At 39.7% G+C, this 25539-nt stretch overlaps 1 protein-coding gene across 2 annotated transcripts in view; it reads left to right on the top strand.

The window, feature by feature from the left end:
• The window catches only part of LOC144352366 (uncharacterized), a 32123-nt gene extending 7453 nt beyond the window's left edge, over positions 1-24670 (top strand). The window contains exons 2-3 of one of the 2 annotated variants that reach the window (XM_078009451.2): positions 20353-20646; positions 20918-24670. In XM_078009451.2, the coding sequence (XP_077865577.1) occupies positions 20942-21994 (1053 nt within the window). In that variant the 5' untranslated portion in view covers positions 20353-20646; positions 20918-20941 and the 3' untranslated portion in view covers positions 21995-24670. Of the gene's footprint in view, positions 1-20352; positions 20647-20757 lie in introns of both variants that reach the window. The other variant, XM_085491436.1, reaches the window with a different exon arrangement.
• The last annotated feature ends 869 nt before the right edge of the window (positions 24671-25539 follow it).

The raw sequence follows: 25539 nt of genomic DNA, 5'->3' as shown, positions 1-25539 counted from the left end.
CAGGATCTCTGTTTTAAAAATCATTATGGTGAACTTTTATTAGACCTGTGTATGAGTTCTGATTTAGTAATCCTCAATGGTAGATGTCCAGGAGACATGACAGGGAAATTTACATGTCACCAAAGAGGTGGCAGTAGCACTGTAGACTACACAATTTTTAGTCATAGCCTTTTTGATCAAGTCAATCTTTTTCACATTCATCCTCTTAATTTATACCTTTCAGACCACTGCCAAATCTCTTCACACCTAAAAACAAACGCAATATTAAATTATAGCAAATCTAAAGAAACGTGTACTGCACCAAAAACAAACTTCACTTACCTTTGGAATGAACATTCCAAACTGCAATTTAGTAATGCTTTACAGACAAAAGATATATGTAAACTTATTTATAATTTTAATAATACTAATTTTAACAATGACAGAGATTCTGTTAATACAGCAAGTACTTTATTGTCAAACATACTTTTTGAGGCAGCTGATATAAGTTTAAAAAAACGTAAAATTAAAAATATTTCATCTACAAAACATAAAATTACTAAATCAAAGTGGTTTAATAATGACCTCCTAAATTTAAAGAAGGAAATACAGAATCTTTCATCTAAATTCAGTAAAGACCCAAACAATAAACATTTGAGATTCAAATGCTATAATCTTAAACGTGAATACAAACGAATGCTGAACAAAAGAAAGAGAGAATATAAAAATGAAATCCTAAATAAATTAGACAATCTTGGAAAATCCCACCCTGATAAATACTGGGAAATGATAAATGAATTGAAAGGCAAGCAACAGGAAATAAATAACTCTGAAAATACTGAGGACCAAAAATGGTATGAACATTTCAAAAATCTAAATGAATCTAAATCTGACAACAGATACATTGAAGAAACTAGTTGCCTTCCAGACTACACATCATCCTCTGTAGACAGCTTGGATGGATTTATCTCTGAACTAGAAATCCAAAGGGCAATTAACAACTTAAAAAATGGTAAAGCTACAGGTACAGACAGGATTAAAAATGAAATGATTAAAACAGGGCGCAATGCATTAATTAAACCCCTGCAAAAACTATTCAATTTAATCTTAGCAAGTGGCAATTTTCCTACCAACTGGAACATAGGTATTATCACACCTATACACAAAAAAGGTGACAAAGCCAACCCAGACAACTATAGGGGTATAACTCTGCTCAATACTCTGAGCAAACTGTTTACATCCATCATGAAACAAAGGCTTACAGTTTATCTACAAGAAAAGAACTATATAATTAAAGAACAAATTGGATTCATGCCAAAATTTGGCACAAGAGACCACATTTTTGTTCTTAAACAGCTGCTAACTAAATATCTTCAAAATAAAAAATATATTTTTGCCTGTTTCATAGACTTCCAAAAGGCCTTTGATTCAGTTTGGCACCATGGCCTATTATACAAACTAAGACAAATTGGCATTTCTGGCAATTTCTATCAAGTAATTAAAAACATCTATCAAAACTCAACAAGTACAGTCAAAACCAAAAATGGCATGACTAAATGTTTCCCTGTTCAAAGAGGCATCAGACAAGGGGATGGCCTTAGCCCTCTCCTTTTTAATATATTCGTGAACGATATTAAATCACACATTGAATCTGGCAAAAATGACCCACCAATGCTACTAAACAATAGGCTCTCTTGCTTACTTTATGCTGATGACTTGGTTCTTTTGTCAGAAACAAGTAGTGGTTTACAAAACGCTATTAACAATCTACAGGATTACTGCAAACAATGGATGCTACATATAAACATTTCTAAATCTAAATCAATGATCTTCAATAAATCAGGCAAGCTTCTAAATAATTTCAAATTCCAAATCAATGGCTCTGAATTAGAGAGAGTCTCAGCATATAAATATCTTGGAATGAAACTAAATTTAACAGGGAAATTTGATGTAGCACAACAGGATCTGAAATATAGGGCACTGAAGGCATGTTTCAAAATTAAACAGCTACTATATTCAGAAACATTAATCCCAATTAAAATATACTTAAAAATGTTTGACTCAATGATCAAACCAATTCTTTTATACTGAAATTTGGGCGGGTGACATTGTGAATAATAAAAAATACTTTATGAATCTCATGTCACCCATGGAAAAAATGCACATTAAATATTGCAAATTCCTACTCAAGGTCAATAGTAGAGCAACAAACATTGCATGCTTAATTGAATTAGGGAGATACCCATTAATTATCACTGGCATCAAACAAATGTTAAAATATTGGCTTAGAATTAAAAAAAATGCCTGATAATACACTAATATATGATGCGTACAAGCTTGGCATCGCTCTAGACAATTCTGGCACTCAAAACTGGGTATCCAGCATAAAAAATTGCCTAGAGTATACAAGCATGGAAAGTGCATGGAGTGATAAAAACATAGAAGATAACTTTATTGAACAAATAACTGACAAACTAATAACCAAATTTAAAGTACATGCCAGGAACACTCTAAACAACGATAATAAAGGCACCAACCACAAAAATAAACTTCGTACCTATAGGCAGCTAAAAAAGGACTTTACATTTGAAAAATACTTAGACATAATAAAAAACCCGCATCATCGATCTTCATTATCAAAATTTAGACTAAGTGCACATGTTTTGCAAATTGAAATGGGAAGATACAGTAATGTAGAAATAAGTGACAGAAAATGTCCAGTCTGTGATGAAAATGAAATAGAGGATGAAGAACACTTCCTGCTCAAATGTAAACTCTACACAAATGTGAGAGAACCCCTAATTACCATGACAAAACATCTTAATAATATTACATCAAATGAAGAAAAAATGATAGCCATAATGACTAGTGATGATGAGTCAATTATAATAGAACTGTCTAAATATATTTACAACTGTTTCAATCTGAGAGAAGAAAATATTAAAAAAACAGTATGTCATCTGCCTCAAAATCTAAATAGTTACATGTATTTTAATTTTATTTAATGTGTTTAATGTTATTTTTTTTATTTTACTTCTTTTTTTTTTCTCTATACTTTATTGTACACTTTTGTCAAAATCCTAATAAGGATACGATTTCAATAAAGATTATTATTATTATTATTATTTTGAGAATGGTAACAACCCCGTCATCATTTTACCATGTCATACTGTGGAAATATGCATGTGATAAATACATAATCCCACGATATTTTCTCTCGTGGTTATCGCCTGCGGCTCGGACTGATACAACACTTTGGCGGTAATCACTCGTGTCTGCTGACGTCAACCTAAGAGAAAATATCGTGGGATTATATATATTAAAATCAGGTACATGAGTGGGGCAGCATTTTGATCGGTGCGCAGAAAATTTGTTACGTGTATCGTGTTCATACCAAGAATGGGTGTACATAAATGTATGTGGATATTTATATAATATGATAAACAGAATCTGTAAACAAATTGAGATGGTTTATTTCTCACATCACCTACAATGCATTCAATACTGTGTTGTGTGATTGAACCCATGTGATTCTTTCCCCATACATGAAAGCGTATGAATAACGTAATTACAATCCTTACTTCAAATGTTATAAATTGTTATAAGTACAGGCCGCAAACACAGGAGTCTAACTCATGACCAGAGCATAAGTACTGAGACAAAATTGTAAACTCATAGTGGCTGCTGACATAGAAAGCAAATTGTAAATACTACGTCAAATCAAAGTAAACACGTAGTGCGTGCGTGACTGGAACCGGCGCTCGCGTACGGCACCTAATCGCCTAGCTTCACGTCACAGCACTTCCCCTCCCCCTCGGCCACCGGGCATCCCCATAAGACTTTTAAGAGGATGCTTAATAACCGAGCTTATTACGTGCAGAGTGCGTGAAACCCTTCCACACTATCCACGTCACATAGCGTAGCCAAACATTGCTAAGGCTTTCAGATATGGCTGTACTAGGACGGTGAAAACCGAACGTAACGGTGCATTATTACAACAGGCTACAGGTACTTACACACACACACTACACACATACACACTAAGCGTCGCTGTCACCTATTCAGGGTCAGTATGACTTACCCAGTTGTGATTGCCCTCGGGAACAGTTACATGGCCACCAGCAGAGACACACATCTGAATGGAATTAATATAAGTACAGGCAAAGTACGAACATAAACGTATAATCATAATTACATACAAGTAATTGACTTTTCAGCGAGCTCTTTAATTAGTGTCCAGTTAGCAATATAACTATTGACACTTTGACGTTGCGTATTTTAACGCTATCCGACCAATGCCAAGCACCTCTGTTTGTATCACATTGCATTATGGGAGATAATATACTAGTAACGTAATATCTCTCCTGAAACTCACTAACTTAAAGTATTTTGATTGTAATACATTATTCGTGTACATAACATTACAAGGCCGTAGGAAGCAAAAATTAGTTGGTCCGGCCATCCATCGAGGGCAGTAGGCCCGAGGCGTATGATGACGTGGGCCGAATGACCATGTCTGCAGAAGTGGTCCGGCCATAGCCGGCACGGTTCATACGGCCTTGCATTATACAGTTTTTCCGACTTGTGTCAACTGAAAAACATTAATTTGCGGCCAGAAACTTTGGTCAATCTTTTTTGTTATTTCGTTCTCTGAGGTCAGCAGTCGACCTAAGAAGTTGTACTCATTTACCTCTTCCAGCTGTTCTCTGTCAAGTGTTATTCCTCGTCTACGTGGTTTTTTGGCTACTTCGTTGCACATGATTTTAGTTTTCCTCTTGTTCATCTTCATTCCGTCTCTTTTTCCTTCGAAGTTTAAATCTTTGAGCAAGGTCTCTAGTTGTTCTTCGCTTTCCGCAAACAGGATGATATCATCTGCAAATCTTAAATTCTTTCTCCGTTAATATTGATACCAATCTCGATGTTCACCCTTTTGAAGATTTCTTCTACTGCTGATGTAAACATATCAGGTGATAGCAAATCTCCCTGTCGAACGCCCTTCATGATGTTGATTTTCTTGCTCAGCTTTTTCTGTTCGTATCTGAGTTGTGCCTTCTCTGTATGTTTCTTTCAATATGTTGATGTATTTCTGTGGGACGCCATGTCGTTTTAAGACATCAAACACAGCCTTGTGCTGTATGGGGTCAAAGGCTTTCTCGTAATCTACAAAAGCCATGTAGACAGGAATACCATACTCGTTGGTTTTCTCAAGTACTTGTATCGACTGATAACAATACGATTCGTTTATTTCGTTGAAAATGAAATTGTCACGCACATTTTACCTAAGACGTCATAATCTCTTTTGATCACACCAGAATAAACTGAGATGTTATGTCATAAATGAAAATAAATCCAATTTTAATACACTGCACCCTCTGTATATTTGATGTATTGATGACGTTGGTAGAAAAACCGAACAATCACGATAATAGATTCAATAAATATTGACGTGATGTGTGAAAGGGAAACTTGTTATACTGGTGAATACAAACACGTGAAATGAACATGACAGCAGATATGCGCAAGTCATTACGTCATTACTCTGTGCAACACATATAGGTCATTATTTAATTTGTGCACGAGTTGATTTAATGCATCCACTTCAAACCGTGTCCTTTCAACTTATTGCTTGTGTCACGTGTCCGAGGTCGGGTTGCCTTATTTATGTACAGAGAGATGTGTCGACATAACACTCGTCTCTTGAATATCATCTGATTTGGTTCAAGTTGGATTCATAATTCATAAAGGTATATTGTTACTTGTTGTTATATATATATATGCAGTGATGTGATCACGTGGTTGATTGGATTGATCGTGGGTCGAGTAGACCACGTGACTAATCTCACACCGCTTTTCATAATATATGGCGTATGTGGTGGTGGATTTTATAGTGACTTCGACGATGAGAGGTTGGGTATTTAAGAATAAATCACACGTGGGTGTTTAGAATATCACTGTATCGACCATAAACAAGCAATGGTATTTTCACTTGCAACCCCCCCCCCCCCACACACACACACACACATACGTGCACAATAAATGGTGTGTGTTCACTACAGCGTTCATGGCATTGATGTGATTCATTCTCTACTATCGGTTCCACTCACAGCATGGTGCTTAACTTGGCAGGATTGTACTGGCAAATACCCAATGTGGAAGCTTTCCTATTTTAGTTCTCATTCAGATAAAACTACCATGCCGTGTATCCCCTGCTTTGTACGTTATTGATTCATATTCCTCTGTGTGGCATCAAAGACATTAGAAAAGGGTTTTCTTTTCTAGTGTCTTTGAGTTGCAATGTAGAAAAGAGAACTAAATTTAGAGATTCATAATTGCCACATTTTCAATATGCAGACACAATGCAGAGATCAATAAAAAATAAACGTTTATATCTGTCAATTTCTTTTGTAATAATTGCTAGATATTTCACATTTAATGGTGTTCGAGGAGAGTGGCAGGCGCTGCATTGCCGGTAAGTGATGCTCGATCAGTTCATGCATGGGTGCAACAGTCAGCAGTGCGCATACCACGTGGTACATGCATTTTTCAGGTTAACTGCCCGAGCGGAGATGTTAATGTTTATTGTCTGCCTTTCTTACGCCAACTTTTGCATTTCAAGACGAACTTGACGCTAATCGCTTGCTACAGTCATCAAAATAATCAGTAGGAGGTGTTCTGCGTATAATACGAATTTATTACGTAATTATTAAGTAGAAATGCAACTTCGTGACAAATTGTATTGATAACATGGTAGTAATCTGTTAGAAGTAAGCTTCATCATGGAATACAAGAAAAGGTGCAACTATTCGATATGTGTATATCGATTAAACTTAAGCTGTGAGACTTCACACGTGGGATCAATAAATCTTAACAAACAATTTCCGGGATAACAAAGTCGTTGCTGGGCATGGTTTCATACGTATCCGTCGGTCTCCCTAAGTGAGTGCTGAATTTGCCGGCGCTCATAATGTAGTGAAAGTAGTGCAAATAAGCAGTTCACAGATACTACAAAATAAAACGTCATATTATAAACATCAGTTTGGTTTTGTATTTTTGATACATGTAGTGTTAGGGTATGACGTCGTACAGGTTTTTATCCTCACATACGAACATATGGTAAACTCCATATATCATAACCGTCACATTTACATAATATCTCATACTATTTCGAACGAAGTATTGAAAAATATATAAAATAATAAACATGGTGCACTAACATTTTGGCTTAAAAAACATGTGGCACAGAAAGGGGTAAGGTCGATGGTTATGTGGAAACATAATAACCAACGAGTTTGTTGCATGGTGTGTAGGATACAACAAATGTAGGCACAGGCGTGTTTAACAATGATGTGATAATACCAGTAGACACTTATCCATTGATTCAAGTAGTCGGCAATCTGCTATGTTGATGTCAAATAAGGTAGAAAATGGTCATAAATCAGCCTGGGGACAATATTCATTGGTTTATTATGTAAAATCGTGGAGCTATTGTCCCAGTGACACACTGCATATATGGGTAGCCCAGTCTCACTGACACACTGCATATATGGGTAGCCCAGTCTCACTGATACACTGCATATACGGGTAGCCCAGCCTCACTGACACACTGCATATACGGGTAGCTCAGTCCCAGTGACACACTGCATATACGGGTAGCCCAGTCTCACTGACACACTGCATATACGGGTAGCCCAGTCTCACTGACACACTGCATATACGGGCAGCCCAGTCTCATTGACACACTGCATATACGGGTAGCCCAGTCTCACTGACACACTGCATATACGGGTAGCCCAGTCTCACTGACACACTGCATATACGGGTAGCCCAGTCTCACTGACACACTGCATATATGGGTAGCCCAGTCTCACTGACACACTGCATATACAGGTAGCCCAGTCTCAGTGACACACTGCATATACGGGTAGCCCAGTCTCACTGACACACTGCATATACGGGTAGCCCAGTCTCACTGACACACTGCATATATGGGTAGCCCAGTCTCAGTGACACACTGCATATACGGGTAGCCCAGTCTCACTGACAAACTGCATATATGGGTAGCCCAGTCTCACTGACACACTGCATATACGGGTAGCCCAGTCTCACTGACACACTGCATATATGGGTAGCCCAGTCTCACTGACACACTGCGTATACGGGTAGCCCAGTCTCATTGACACACTGCATATACGGGTAGCCCAGTCTCACTGACACACTGCGTATACGGGTAGCCCAGTCTCATTGACACACTGCATATACAGGTAGCCCAGTCTCAGTGACACACTGCATATATGGGTAGCCCAGTCTCACTGACACACTGCGTATACGGGTAGCCCAGTCTCACTGACACACTGCATATACGGGTAGCCCAGTCTCACTGACACACTGCATATACGGGTAGCCCAGTCCCAGTGACACACTGCATATACGGGTAGCCCAGTCTCACTGACACACTGCATATACGGGTAGCCCAGTCTCACTGACACACTGCATATTTGGGTAGCCCAGTCCCACTGACACACTGCATATACGGGTAGCCCAGTCCCAGTGACACACTGCATATACGGGTAGCCCAGTCCCACTGTTACACTGCATATACGGGTAGCCCAGTCTTACTGACACACTTCCTATACGGGTAGCCCAGTCTCACTGACACACTGCATATACGGGTAGCCCAGTCTCACTGATACACTGCATATACGGGTAGCCCAGTCTTACTGACACACTTCCTATACGGGTAGCCCAGTATCACTGACACACTGCATATACGGGTAGCCCAGTCCCAGTGACACACTACATATACGGGTAGTCCAGTCCCAGTGACACACTGCATATACGGGTAGCCCAGTCCCAGTGACACACTGCATATACGGGTAGCCCAGTCCCAGTGACACACTGCATATACGGGTAGCCCAGTCTCACTGACACACTGCATATTTGGGTAGCCCAGTCCCACTGACACACTGCATATACGGGTAGCCCAGTCTCACTGACACACTGCATATATGGGTAGCCCAGACTCACTGATACACTGCATATACGGGTAGCCTAGTCTCACTAATACACTGCATATACGGGTAGCCCAGTCCCAGTGACACACTGCATATACGGGTAGCCCAGTCTCACTGACACACTGCATATTTGGGTAGCCCAGTCCCACTGACACACTGCATATACAGGTAGCCCAGTCTCACTGACACACTGCATATACGGGTAGCCCAGTCTCACTGACACACTGCATATACGGGTAGCCCAGTCTCACTGACACACTGCATATACCGGTAGCCCAGTCTCAGTGACACACTGCATATATGGGTAGCCCAGTCCCAGTGACACACTGCATATACGGGTAGCCCAGTCTCACTGACACACTGCATATACAGGTAGCCCAGTCTCAGTGACACACTGCATATACGGATAGCCCAGTCTCATTGACACACTGCATATACAGGTAGCCCAGTCTCAGTGACACACTGCATATACGGGTAGCCCAGTCTCACTGACACACTGCATATACGGGTAGCTCAGTCCCAGTGACACACTGCATATACGGGTAGCCCAGTCTCACTGACACACTGCATATACGGGTAGCCCAGTCCCAGTGACACACTGCATATACGGGTAGCCCAGTCTCACTGACACACTGCATATATGGGTAGCCCAGTCCCAGTGACACACTGCATATACGGGTAGCCCAGTCCCAGTGACACATTGCATATACGGGTAGCCCAGACTCACTGACACACTGCATATATGGGTAGCCCAGTCTCACTGACACACTGCATATATGGGTAGCCCAGTCTCATTGACACACTGCATATACGGGTAGCCCAGTCTCACTGACACACTGCATATATGGGTAGCCCAGTCCCAGTGACACACTGCATATACGGGTAGCCCAGTCCCAGTGACACATTGCATATACGGGTAGCCCAGACTCACTGACACACTGCATATATGGGTAGCCCAGTCTCACTGACACACTGCATATATGGGTAGCCCAGTCTCATTGACACACTGCATATACGGGTAGCCCAGTCTCACTGACACACTGCATATACGGGTAGCCCAGTCTCACTGACACACTGCATATACGGGTAGCCCAGTCTCACTGACACACAGCATATACGGGTAGCCCAGTCTCACTGACACACTGCATATATGGGTAGCCCAGTCTCACTGACACACTGCATATACGGGTAGCCCAGTATCACTGACACACTGCATATACGGGTAGCCCAGTCTCACTGACACACTGCATATACGGGTAGCCCAGTCCCAGTGACACACTGCATATACGGGTAGCCCAGTCCCAGTGACACACTGCATATACGGGTAGCCCAGTCCCACTGATACACTGCATATACGGGTAGCCCAGTCCTAGTGACACACTGCATATACGAGTAACCCAGTCTCACTGACACACTACATATACGGTTAGCATAGTCCCACTGACACACTGCATAATTGGGTAGCCCAGTCCTAGTGACACACTGCATATACGGGTAGCCCAGTCTCACTGATACACTGCATATACGGGTAGCCCAGCCTCACTGATACACTGCATATACGGGTAGCCCAGTCTCACTGATACACTGCATATACGGGTAGCCCAGTCTCACTGACACACTGCATATACGGGTAGCCCAGTCCCAGTGACACACTGCATATACGGGTAGCCCAGTCTCACTGACACACTGCATATACGGGTAGCCCAGTCCCAGTGACGCACTGCATATACGGGTAGCCCAGTATCACTGACACACTGCATATACGGGTAGCCCAGTCCCAGTGACACACTACATATACGGGTAGTTCAGTCCCAGTGACACACTGCATATACGGGTAGCCCAGTCCCAGTGACACACTGCATATACGGGTAGCCCAGTCCCAGTGACACACTGCATATACGGGTAGCCCAGTCTCACTGACACACTGCATATATGGGTAGCCCAGACTCACTGATACACTGCATATACGGGTAGCCCAGTCTCACTGACACACTGCATATACGGGTAGCCCAGTCTCACTGACACACTGCATATACGGGTAGCCCAGTCTCACTGACACACAGCATATACGGGTAGCCCAGTCTCACTGACACACTGCATATATGGGTAGCCCAGTCTCACTGACACACTGCATATACGGGTAGCCCAGTATCACTGACACACTGCATATACGGGTAGCCCAGTCTCACTGACACACTGCATATACGGGTAGCCCAGTCCCAGTGACACACTGCATATACGGGTAGCCCAGTCCCAGTGACACACTGCATATACGGGTAGCCCAGTCCCACTGATACACTGCATATACGGGTAGCCCAGTCCTAGTGACACACTGCATATACGAGTAACCCAGTCTCACTGACACACTACATATACGGTTAGCATAGTCCCACTGACACACTGCATAATTGGGTAGCCCAGTCCTAGTGACACACTGCATATACGAGTAGCCCAGTCTCACTGATACACTGCATATACGGGTAGCCCAGCCTCACTGATACACTGCATATACGGGTAGCCCAGTCTCACTGATACACTGCATATACGGGTAGCCCAGTCTCACTGACACACTGCATATACGGGTAGCCCAGTCCCAGTGACACACTGCATATACGGGTAGCCCAGTCTCACTGACACACTGCATATACGGGTAGCCCAGTCCCAGTGACCAACTGCATATACGGGTAGCCCAGTATCACTGACACACTGCATATACGGGTAGCCCAGTCCCAGTGACACACTACATATACGGGTAATTCAGTCCCAGTGACACACTGCATATACGGGTAGCCCAGTCCCAGTGACACACTGCATATACGGGTAGCCCAGTCCCAGTGACACACTGCATATACGGGTAGCCCAGTCTCACTGACACACTGCATATATGGGTAGCCCAGACTCACTGATACACTGCATATACGGGTAGCCCAGTCTCACTGACACACTGCATATTTGGGTAGCCCAGTCCCACTGACACACTGCATATACGGGTAGCCCAGTCTCACTGACACACTGCATATATGGGTAGCCCAGACTCACTGATACACTGCATATACGGGTAGCCCAGTCTCACTGATACACTGCATATACGGGTAGCCCAGTCCCAGTGACACACTGCATATACGGGTAGCCCAGTCTCACTGACACACTGCATATTTGGGTAGCCCAGTCCCACTGACACACTGCATATACGGGTAGCCCAGTCTCACTGACACACTGCATATATGGGTAGCCCAGACTCACTGACACACTGCATATATGGGTAGCCCAGACTCACTGATACACTGCATATACAGGTAGCCCAGTCCCAGTGACACACTGCATATACGGGTAGCCCAGTCTCACTGACACACTGCATATACGGGTAGCCCAGTCTCACTGACACACTGCATATTTGGGTAGCCCAGTCTCACTGACACACTGCATATACGGGTAGCCCAGTCTCACTGACACACTGCATATACGGGTAGCCCAGTCTCACTGACACACTGCATATACGGGTAGCCCAGTCTCACTGACACACTGCATATACGGGTAGCCCAGTCTCACTGACACACTGCATATACGGGTAGCCCAGCCTCACTGACACACTGCATATACGGGTAGCCCAGTCTCACTGACACACTGCATATACGGATAGCCCAGTCTCACTGACACACTGCATATACGGGTAGCCCAGTCTCACTGACACACTGCATATACGGGTAGCCCAGTCTTACTGACACACTTCCTATACGGGTAGCCCAGTCTCACTGACACACTGCATATACGGGTAGCCCAGTCTCACTGACACACTGCATATACGGGTAGCCCAGCCTCACTGACACACTGCATATACGGGTAGCCCAGTCTCACTGACACACTGCATATACGGATAGCCCAGTCTCACTGACACACTGCATATACAGGTAGCCCAGTCTCACTGACACACTGCATATACGGGTAGCCCAGTCTTACTGACACACTTCCTATACGGGTAGCCCAGTCTCACTGACACACTGCATATACGGGTAGCCCAGTCTCACTGATACACTGCATATACGGGTAGCCCAGTCTCACTGACACACTGCATATACGGGTAGCCTAATAGAGGTGAGAGTAAAAATATTGCAGTAAGAGTGTACATTCGCAATCGGTTTGCTAGTTTATTAGACGAACAATCTCGTTATTTTTTGTCGTAATTGCTGATTGAATAAAATAGATGTAGTAATGTCGAGCTGTTGCCATAGAGATGAATTACGCGGCGGCTGTTATCTAGAAAACCCACCATGCACTCTAATAAATGTCTGCGCGTGACAATTTTTGAGGATTGAGCCACACGTACATGTCATCATTCACGTCACGAGTCCAACTGTTTAATTACTGTTAGATTTACGGGGGAAATATGAAAAAAAAAATCCTGAATATATTTGTTGATGCATGAAGACAGTCAGTTTTATCAACACAACATATGCGACATATAGGTGATTAGACCTAACACGTATACGTAAGCTTATACAATGAATGAGTGCCATTCACGTAGTGAGGTATAATACACAAACATTAAAATGCAACATGGACAGGTGGATTCGAACCTAGCGTTATTATAAATGACCTCACTCAGCCCAACCTTTGTTTATAACATTGGATTGTCACGGAAAACACGTCATTCAATGCCAACATGGTAATTTGATGAATTGTACTTATGTTTAATGAATGATCGAAATTACTTGACTTACTTCAGAAATACTATGTTCTTCAACGTTAATTTGTACCATACTAGTATAATAATAATAATAATAATAATAATAATAATAATAATAATAATAATAATAATAATAATAATAATAATAATAATAATAATAATAATAATAATAATATTATTATTATTATTATGTAAGCTTGTAAAAGACACGCACGTTTCTGGAATTGTGTATAATAAATAAATTACATTCATTAAAATAACATTGTGTATTGTGACGTTCGTATGGCGTGAACTTGAATATTATGCATAATTCAACATCGCATGATTACTAGTATATCTGGAGATGGGAATCGTTATCTATATTATTCTCGAAATTAATTACGTAATTAATACAAGACTTTCCCGTGAACTATTTTAATCGGATTGTTCGTTACATTTGTAATCAACTAAATTACGTCATCCGAAGTTATATTTTAATTAATCGTTTATATTGTAAGTTTAACAATGTTATAGTGTAAGTATATACACGTTGTGATTATTGAGTAACTTAGGTAGTCGTAGTAATCCCTAGCTCAAAGCTTCTAAGTCATAGTGACATTTCGTTTCGTGTAAATTTGTTTTTCTAAATGAATATTGAATTTTAAGGCAACATGGGAACATGTTTGTAGTAGTTTGAAATATTCTGTAAAACAGCTGATTTCTTTCGATTATTCTCGGAACAACAATATTTGACAATCTTTTTCAGTTCCTTTTCTATATTATCCTTTTAGAGCAGTTTTCCTTTTTTATTTATTTTCCATGGTTTAATTCAACATAATTATTATTGAACACATGTATTCCTGCCAATGCATGTTATTTTTGTTATGTATGATGTTTTGTCTTGCAATTGACAAAAGTTCAACAACATTGAAATTCTCACAATGATAGCAACGAATAAATTCAATAAGCATAGAAACTTAATTTAGTTATTGCCGACACACTAAAGTAAAAACCCGGCATAGCAACCGTCATAGTAACTAAGTGGCGAGTTATTGATCCAAACACAAATAACGGTACATAGAAATTCTGTAACTTTCTTGAATGAGAAAAAGTGTTTGTACTCATCGATCGACCGCGCGGTGTATCGATGACAACGTGCTCGTAAATGAATGTTTCCCGTCTGGTGTGTCATATTGTTGTTTCATTTGGGGCAATGTGTGATTTACAATAAATTATCTGCTGTAATTGTTATGTGTTATTGCAAACCTGTATCACCCAGCAGTATAGAATGTATATACAGCCGCGGGTCATTCTGAAATAAACTTAACAAACAGTTTTATCGTCGCAAATTTGACCGTCAACCGCCGATCCAGTGCATTGCGTCCCATTTGTCAGTTTATATACATTGTGCGTGCGCTTATGAAGTCTGGCAACCATCATCAATCTGGAATCTGTTAATATCGTTAGTTGGAAGTAAAACTGTGCCCCAGGCAAGACATTTTTATTCAGTTAGAGTTTATTGATAAAAAAATATAGATAATAAATCATTAATAAATTTGTTTTTTAATATACTGACTTCAAAATTATTCTAATATTAGAATATCTGATGTGATTGACGAAAGTGTGTATATCTTCGTGAACTGCGTTAGAATTCAATGAATGAATGGATTGCCAATATTGACATGTCTCCAATCACACTGATTGCTCACTTCAAGGATCAACTCAGCTAGTACTCTCGCCTGGATGTTCAACCTCTGGGTATCATCGACTTTTCATATCAGTGATCAATCTGTATGCAAATTACGTAAGGAGTAAACCATTATTTATGAGGAGGGTGAATAGTGTCTTATTTTTAGGGGTGACCCATTATTTATGAGGAGGGTGAATAGTGCCTTATTGTTAGGGGTGACCCATTATTTATGAGGAGGGTGAATAGTGTCTTATTGTTAGGGGTGACCCATTATTTATGAGGAGGGTGAATAGTGTCTTATTGTTAGGGGTGAACCATTGTCCATGCAGAGGGTGAATATTGTCTTATTTTTAGGGGTGAACCATTGTTTATGAGGAGGGCGAATAGTGTCTTATTTTTAGGGGTAAACCATTGTTTATGAAGAGGGTGAATAGTGTCTTATTTTTAGGGGTGAACCATTGTTTATGAAGAGGGCGAATAGTGTCTTATTTTTGGGGTAAACCATCATTTATGCAGAGGGTGAATAGTGTCTTATTGTTAGGGGTGAACCATTGTTTATGAAGAAGGCGAATAGTGTCTTATTTTTAGGGGTAAACCATCATTTATGCAGAGGGTGAATAGTGTCTTATTTTTAGGGGTGACCCATTATTTATGAGGAGGGTGAATAGTGTCTTATTGTTAGGGGTGAACCATTGTTTATGAAGAAGGCGAATAGTGTCTTATTTTTAGGGGTGAACCATCATTTATGCAGAGGGTGAATAGTGTCTTATTTTTAGGGGTGAACCATTGTTTATGCAGAGGGTGAATAATGTCTTATTTTTAGGGGTGAACCATCATTTATGCAGAGGGTGAATAGTGTCTTATTTTTAGGGGTGAACCATTGTTTATGAAGAGGGTGAATAGTGTCTTATTGTTAGGGGTGAACCATTATTTATGCAGAGGGTGAATAATGTCTTATTTTTAGGGGTGAACCATTATTTATGAGGAGGGTGAATATTGTCTTATTTCTAGGGGTGAACCATTGTTTATGCAGAGGGTGAATAATGTCTTATTTTTAGGGGTGAACCATTATTTATGAGGAGGGTGAATAGTGTCTTATTTTTAGGGGTGAACCATCATTTATGCAGAGGGTGAATATTGTCTTATTTTTAGGGGTGAACCATTGTTTATGAGGAGGGTGAATAGTGTCTTATTGTTAGGGGTGAACCATTGTCCATGCAGAGGGTGAATATTGTCTTATTTTTAGGGGTGAACCATTGTTTATGAAGAGGGCGAATAGTGTATTATTTTTAGGGGTGAACTATCATTTATGCAGAGGGTGAATAGTGTCTTATTTTTAGGGGTGAACCATTGTTTATGCAGAGGGTGAATAGTGTCTTATTTTTAGGGGTGAACCATTATTTATGAAGAGGGTGAATAGTGTCTAATTTTTAGGGGTGAACCATTGTTTATGAAAAGGGTGAATATTGTCTCATTTTAGGGGTGACCCATTATTTATGCAGAGGGTGAATAGTGTCTTATTTTTAGGAGTGAACCATTATTTATGAAGAGGGTGAATAGTGTCTTATTGTTAGGTGTGAACAATTGTTTATGAGGAAGGTGAATAATGTCTTATTTTTAGGGGTCAACCATCATTTATGAAGAGGGTGAATAGTGTCTTATTTTTAGAGGTAAACCATTGTTTATGAAGAGGGTGAATATTGTATTATTTTTAGGGGTGAACCATTGTTTATAAGGAGGGTGAATAGTGTCTTATTTTTAGGGGTGAGCCATTGTTTATGAGGAGGGTGAATAGTATTTTAGTTTTAGGGGTGAACCATCATTTATGCAGAGGGTGTATAGTGTCTTATTTTTAGGGGTGACCCATTGTTTATGAAGAGGGCGAATAGTGTCTTATTTTTAGGGGTGAACCATTGTTTATGCAGAGGGTGAATAGTGTCTTATTTTTAGGGGTGAACCATTGTTTATGCAGAGGGTGAATAATGTCTTATTTTTAGGGGTGAACCATCATTTATGCAGAGGGTGAATAGTGTCTTATTTTTAGGGGTGAACCATTGTTTATGAAGAGGGTGAATAGTGTCTTATTGTTAGGGGTGAACCATTATTTATGCAGAGGGTGAATAATGTCTTATTTTTAGGGGTGAACCATTATTTATGAGGAGGGTGAATAGTGTCTTATTTTTAGGGGTGAACCATCATTTATGCAGAGGGTGAATATTGTCTTATTTTTAGGGGTGAACCATTGTTTATGAGGAGGGTGAATAGTGTCTTATTGTTAGGGGTGAACCATTGTCCATGCAGAGGGTGAATATTGTCTTATTTTTAGGGGTGAACCATTGTTTATGAAGAGGGCGAATAGTGTATTATTTTTAGGGGTGAACCATCATTTATGCAGAGGGTGAATAGTGTCTTATTTTTAGGGGTGAACCATTGTTTATGCAGAGGGTGAATAGTATCTTATTTTTAGGGTGAACCATTGTTTATGCAGAGGGTGAATAGTGTCTTATTTTTAGGGGTGAACCATTATTTATGAAGAGGGTGAATAGTGTCTAATTTTTAGGGGTGAACCATTGTTTATGAAAAGGGTGAATATTGTCTCATTTTAGTGGTGACCCATTATTTATGCAGAGGGTGAATAGTGTCTTATTTTTAGGAGTGAACCATTATTTATGAAGAGGGTGAATAGTGTCTTATTGTTAGGTGTGAACAATTGTTTATGAGGAAGGTGAATAATGTCTTATTTTTAGGGGTCAACCATCATTTATGAAGAGGGTGAATAGTGTCTTATTTTTAGAGGTAAACCATTGTTTATGAAGAGGGTGAATATTGTATTATTTTTAGGGGTGAACCATTGTTTATAAGGAGGGTGAATAGTGTCTTATTTTTAGGGGTGAGCCATTGTTTATGAGGAGGGTGAATAGTATTTTATTTTTAGGGGTGAATCATCATTTATGCAGAGGGTGTATAGTGTCTTATTTTTAGGGGTGACCCATTGTTTATGAAGAGGGCGAATAGTGTCTTATTTTTAGGGGTGAACCATTGTTTATGCAGAGGGTGAATATAATCTTATTTTTAGGGGTGAACCATTGTTTATGAAGAGGGTGAATAGTGTCTTATTGTTAGGGGTGAACCATTGTTTATGAGGAAGGTGAATAGTGTCTTATTTTTAGGGGTGACCCATTGTTTAAAGGAGGTGAATAATGTCTTATTTTTAGGGGTGAACCATTGTTTATGAGGAGGGTGAATAGTGTCTTATTTTTAGGGGTGAACCATTGTTTATGCAGAGGGTGAATAGAATCTTATTTTTAGGGGTGAACCATTGTTTATGAAGAGGGTGAATAGTGTCTTATTGTTAGGGGTGAACCATTGTTTATGAAGAGGGTGAATAGTGTCTTATTTTTAAGGGTAAACCATTATTTATGAGAAGGGTGAATAGTGTATTAATTTTAGGGGTAAACCATTGTTCATGCAGAGTCAACTAACCAAGAAAATGAAATGAATATATAAATAAATTATTTAATGAATGAAAAATGGTTTCAGTCAAGAGCATTTCCTGTTAGTAGAAACATCATCAAATCAGACATGAATGTTATCCAATAATAAATATATTGTAATTGTGATTGATGCGTGATGTTTTTGTGTTGAGATACAGTACCACCGATGCGCATGAGTCGTGGTGACATGTTGTTCCATTAGTCTTCATTGTCATGACAACCAGTTATTATGTAGTTCTCTTACTTCTGTTTATCACAACGAGAATGGGAGCTCGGAGTAACTAAAGTGTGAATTGTTAACTCGCAGTATACGTAGTCCCAAGCTTACATTATTAGTCAGTGTTAAAAAGACTATCTTCGTAACTTAACAAATGTCAATTTCATTCACAGTAGCATTCTATCATTTTTTGTTGTTAAGTGAAACGATACCACGTGACCTATTCGACTCTCGGGGACGAACATCCATATTAATTGATTAGAGGCGTCGCTGAAAGCATTGCAAATAAGAAACCTAGTGGCTATATGAAAATATGTGATTTATGTTTGGCAATTCGACCAAGAAGAGCGTCAATGGCAAATGACCTATCGGGATTGCCGGATGGAGTAATCCACTTATCTCCCACGGGAAACAGACACTACACGTCAGTACAAGGTGATATTCTTCCACATTTTACTAAACGTGTATGGCTAGATGGTTAACTACACGGGTCATACACAAATAGTATTTGCATTATTAACAAGTCATTTAATATATTACGGAGATCGGTTATATAACATTCCACTTGCAAATAGAATGCCTTGTCCTTCAAGCCATGGAACTATATAGTTCCATGTTCAAGCCAAGGCGCGTTCCTTCAGTTAATACTCATTATCTGTCTCGTAGCAACGCTCTCACTGATCATCAAAATGCCACAACGCGTCATTTGAACAGCATTACCGGAGTAAAATGACAACGTTTCATCATTTTGACCCAAATTGGGAGGCATAACATGTCTATTTCACAGCTAATTAATGCGAATTTACCGCCTTGTTTTATCATCGGAATACATGTATAACTAGGTTTGCGTGAGTTCGTTATGTCTCGTTTAATGCTCCCTTTCCGTGAGTAAAATCTCGATCGCTGTGAGTTGCCAGATAGCTCCTAGTCTATCATTCGTAATACGCTGTTTGAAGTGAATACACATTCTCTTATTTAACGGAACTGTCCACCATCTTCTTTCCAAGCGCCAACACTGTCATACTAAAATGTATTTTGCGCAATGCTATGTGATTATACACCCGGTGATCAGATCGAAACGCTTGCCTTAAAAACAGCATTTTATTACGAACAGCACAACCTGCTAAGCGCATTTATATGGCGAAGCCGTTACTATGGTAACACGGTGTATATCACGACTATAACCGCTTTGTTTGGACTCGTTGTTGAACACTCAGTACTGCGTGAGTAATTATTTTTTGTATCTGTCAGGGTTTAACGTAAATTCCTAATATTATTCTCTTTTTTTTCTTTTTCAGAATAATTGGGAGTTGATAAATTCAAAAACCTTCGTAAACATGCGTCAAATAATAATTGTGTGATCATCTGCGCATGTGCAAGATACATACACTGCCGCATAAAATGATGCTGGTCTAGGAATTAGGACGGATACGCCTGTTTACGCCGCCTACAAAAAATATGTAGCAACGAATTCGTAGCATTGGATAAAATGAGTTACATTGACGCAGACGTACTTGATGTTTTCGACATGAAACAATGATTTGAGGACGGCGTTAGGGAAAAGAGAAAAGTGATGTGACGTGTCGAGTGAGGTACGATGAGTTCGTGATTGTGTTTTGTTCGCAATTCAACATTGTAATATTCACAGTAATTTATTGGACAGCTTTATTTTTTATTATTATTTTTGCATCTGACATTTACAGTCAGTTCGATATCCAGCGAGCGTACTGCGACTTGAATGATCAGGTGTTGTAGCCAATGGAGTTGATCTGAGGTATAATCTGAAGGTCATCATACCAGGCCATACGTGTTGTACTGTTCCATGAAGGTGGATTATTATTATTATTAATATTATTATTGAAGGGAAAGAAGAAAGACAGAACAAACATGGGAGATAAAGATCCTAAAGTCAAGATGATGACTAAAAGGGACAAAATGGACGATGGCACCGCAAAGAAGTTGAATCTGCCGTCTAAAGAGGACTCTGTTTTGGACTTAGGGGCAATGGAGGAGAGACGACTGGCCCTGCGACTGGGACGTTTGGACATCGAAAGCAAGACACAACTGAAACACCTAGCAAGGGAAACCAGGGAGGTGAGAGAAATAATGAGGAAGCAACAAATGACTGACACGAGCCAACGAGGCTCACTCGGTCGTTTGAATTTGCCACCGATCGGTTCGTCACCATTGGAAAACGTAAGTGGCAAGAAACTTAGCACGAGCACTCCACCTTCGCCTCGGTCGGGTCAACGTTCCAGTAAAGCCCCAGGAAATACAAGACGACGATCAAGTTCTAGTAATGTGCCAGTCGGTAATATCATTGATTCGCGAAGAGCAAATGACACAGACAAACTTGTCCCGATTATCAGACGAATGTCTTCAGGGCAGAGTTTACCGATCATCTCGAATGACTCGCCAGATAGCGTCGATAGTGCTGATAACCACAGTGGAGCGTCAACTCCCCCAATGATTAGCATCGAAAGATGCACTTCGCCGGTTACTAAGGAAAGTCTCCAGACGCCACCCAGGAGACTGAATCGCCTGGAAATTGCGCCCTCGTCCATTAAATACAAATCGTCCGAATGTCTTGCCACATCCAACGAAAATTACTCAAAACCTCTGACAAGCAGGTTGTATTCTGGTACCGTGCGACAGACGAAGTCGGATTCGAATTTAACTATACCGTCTGAAAAGTCTGTTTGCTGTCTCGACCCACGATTTCAGCGACTAACATCCGTTCTTGTTCCAAGTCCATGCCAAAACGAAACAGCAGAAAGTGGCGAAAAGACACATCCGTCCAGTTCTGGTGATACTATCGCTGCAGACGACCACAACGCAAAATTAGGAATCCGCACTAACACGTCGTCACGTGGCAGCTCTCAAAGACCAGCCAGACTTGTGCCAATTCAATACGATAGCAAAATGAAGGAAATGAGTTGAAATTGGTGACAAGAAATTTTATATCAGCCAAATTAAGTTAAACATAATCGAATACAATCAGGAATTCGCTTGTAGAGCGCTCAAAGCTTTTTTTTATTCTCCGTCCAGGGGGGGGAGTTGCATGACACGATTGGTTGAAATACTCGTCTCATTTGCATAAATTAATATTCATGAGCAATGAAAAATTCGTCTTTTCAGTAAAATTGTGCCAAAATGCTTTCCGATAGCATACATGTTGGTTCTAAATTGACTGATTATATCGTTACGAGCTGGAAAAATTATCGGAAAAATGATGTAAAGGTATTTTTTTGAGACACCTTTTCGATCGGACTCCAGCTAACTGTAGTCTGGTTCCCTGCCCAAGTTTTCACCGCTGAGGGCTCAAAGAAAAACAGCGTTGAAATGGGGCAGGGAACCAGACTACAGCTAACTGTTGAAAGTAAGCACAGATTTTCTCTTTACCCTGATCATAGCAAGTTGCGATATTCATAGAGAATGCAGAGGCACGTTTAAATTTCACTCTAGTACTATTGCTCAAAATTGCTCAAAATGTTTTCGGTGACTTTTATTAGTGACAAGTTACCTAATTAGTATGCATTTCGAGAAACCACAGTGTGTGTGCACGCGCAGTTTGAAATGGAACAGATTTGAACGCAATACCATCACGCGTAGAACTCGGGCTCCAGCAATAAATTGTGGCGTCAAACTGGTTGTTGGTTGAATTGTTTTGCAATAGACATAATTTTGGGGCCTGTATTTGTCTATGAAATGTTTCTAAGTTTTGTTGTGGATTATTCTGTAAAGAAATTGCTGAAATTATTTCATCTGTTTGAAAACGGGACGTTGTTGCTTTGACGATGGGCTACGGGCGACTGACGTCGAAACGTTCCATTCAGATCGGATGGCGCCCTCTCGTGCCAATCCCCCCTGTCTCCGTCCAAGTTGGTGAAATTGGTGTTCTCCGCTATTCTATGAATTCGGTTCCCTCCTGCCAAGCCATTATTTAATATTCAGCCACAACTACAATGTACTCGAATACAGACCGTTTCGCTTTCTTGTCTTTACTGTAATTCACTGGTTGTGTTTAAATATAAGTAATTTTATTGGTCGATATCATAAAATACATGCGAACACAGCCAGGAGAGGCCAGAATGAAAAATATTCGCTATGCGTTTTGTTTAATAATTCCATCCAAATCGTCTTTCTCAAATTTATTCTAACATTACATATTTAAATACAATCCGTTTTTATGCGAATGTCCATTATATTTATAAATTTAAAATAACTTGACCATTCACGGCGCGTCAGTATAACATATATTTGCCTGCATGACAGTAAATCGCCCAATGAGTGAAGGAAACCGCAAAGACTTATGGGTAATGGGCATTGGCTTATATAGCCAATGAAAACGTATTCTTTGGGTTTAGAATTTGAATAACGTTTTAAAAATATTTTATATTTGTTTTGTGGAAATGTATGAAATATATTTATAATACATTTACCCCGGAAGATCCTCAACCTTCATTCAAAAGCTATTTCGTAACTCCCATTAAGCATGAGTCTTAGCGTGAGTTTCTTTCAGTCGTTAACCTATTTACTACCATGCATCCTAGACACGTGGTGATTGGTCTAGAGATTTTCAACCATCATTTGAATTTTATAAACATTTATAAATATTTAGAAACAAATTCACATCTTCTTGAAATGCACAGTATGACATGAAGTGTATTAGGAAAGTTGATTTATAACAACAACTCGTACATATAACCCTCTCAAATTGTCTTCAACGAGGCCAATGTACAACTCTTGTTGTTAATAGAAGCACGTGTTGAAAATTTTGCAATGAAACACACTATGCACATGCCGGAATACTAGTAGTTTCGTGACGTGATTTAAGGAAAAACTTGAATGACGTTTACAATATTGTTTCTCACCAATCCATGAACGTTGAGGTATTTCCACAGGGAGTTATTTTAATAAATTATTAAATAATAAATTGTTATATAACTTTTCTTTTACCCCCCTTCAAGTTGTTTATACCACTCTTTCCTTTATCACAACTTAGTTACGCGCTAATGTTATATGCAAATTTTAACGCCCGATGTAGACACGCCCTATTATAGTAAAATATCCCAAGGGTTGAAACGCGCCAGGACTGTGGCATAAAATCGTATTGTTTACTTCTGATCAATATGACACTTGTATCACCGATACCAACGATATTGCCGTTATACACATTTTGTAAAAATAAGCCCTTACAGGTTCGTCCATTATATAAGATCATATGTAAAAAGTGTATTTTATGACCTAGTATGACATATGTATTTATGAAAATTCTTTAATTTATATATAAATGTTTTTGCTTTTGGGGAAAAATCATTACTAGAATTATTATGGTGATGTGTTACCAAAATGATTTAAATTTCCACGATGTGCCGAAACCGAATAATTCTGTTTCAGACTACATATTGCCAATAAATGAAGCAACCCCGTAAATTAACACATTATCATCGAATTATTGTACGAAGACAGTCCGTGGTATAGGCATGCTCAGTAGTCCCACAGACCGTCCATATAGTAGACGGGACTGGCTTGGCATGTTAACTGTATTCTACGGTCTTTCACATTGATTACTAGTATGTACTCAATTTGAGTCTAATAAATTGCGTCATGTTATACTCTGCGTTGTTTTAATTTGTCGATGAATTCCGTAACCACTGCACGCAGTCGTATTGTGACCAAGCCTTGGTTGTCATGGCAATGCAGTCATTGTTCAGTAGCGCTGCAAACACAAATCCTCAATTTTAAAAATCTTAAATTTATAGTGTGTGACCAATAAGGCCACGAGTTGTCTCGTTAGTCTACAGAAAACCGTCAGTAATGCCGCCGTCACCCAAACCACAGGATGTTTCATAAATATTTACTACATGTTGTCTGTTCATTGGTGTGTGATGAAAATTGTTATTCGGGGCTTAGTTATAAGCGAAATAAGTGAATATAATACTAATTTTGCATTTACAGACACAAAATGGACTGAAAGTCACTGGTTTCATCTCACACTAGGGACGTCCTTATGTTATAATTTTTACATTTTATTACACCGCATTTATTAGAACTTGAAATAAGGTTAGCAGTGTCGAATCTGGGGGGTTCTTGGGGTCCGGACCCCCTGTTGAAAAATGTATTTGTTTCTGTATAATTTAATAAAATCTGGCGATTTTAAAGTTTGGACCCATACACAATCCTGTAATAAACATAAGTTTTACACTTTACAGAAAAAGCAAATTCCTAAATATACATTTTCATAATATATTTGATAATTTGTGTTCAAGAATCAAAATTGAAAATTGCGTACGAATTACGGATGTAGATAATGGAAAATACGCTTACAAAAAAGATCTTCGTACAAATTGCGGACGAATAAAATAGCTGGTTACATTTTTGCCCATGTCCACGAATTTACGATTTTTATATATTTAAAGGGGAACTAAATAGAGCCTATTTTGGTGTTTGTATTTATCAAGTTATGTATATTGATTATAAAT

This window comes from Saccoglossus kowalevskii, chromosome 16 (genome assembly GCF_978046115.1).
Source record: "Saccoglossus kowalevskii chromosome 16, keSacKowa6.1, whole genome shotgun sequence".
NCBI classification, from domain to species: domain Eukaryota; kingdom Metazoa; phylum Hemichordata; class Enteropneusta; family Harrimaniidae; genus Saccoglossus; species Saccoglossus kowalevskii.
This window is presented reverse-complemented; position numbering and strand designations above follow the sequence as displayed.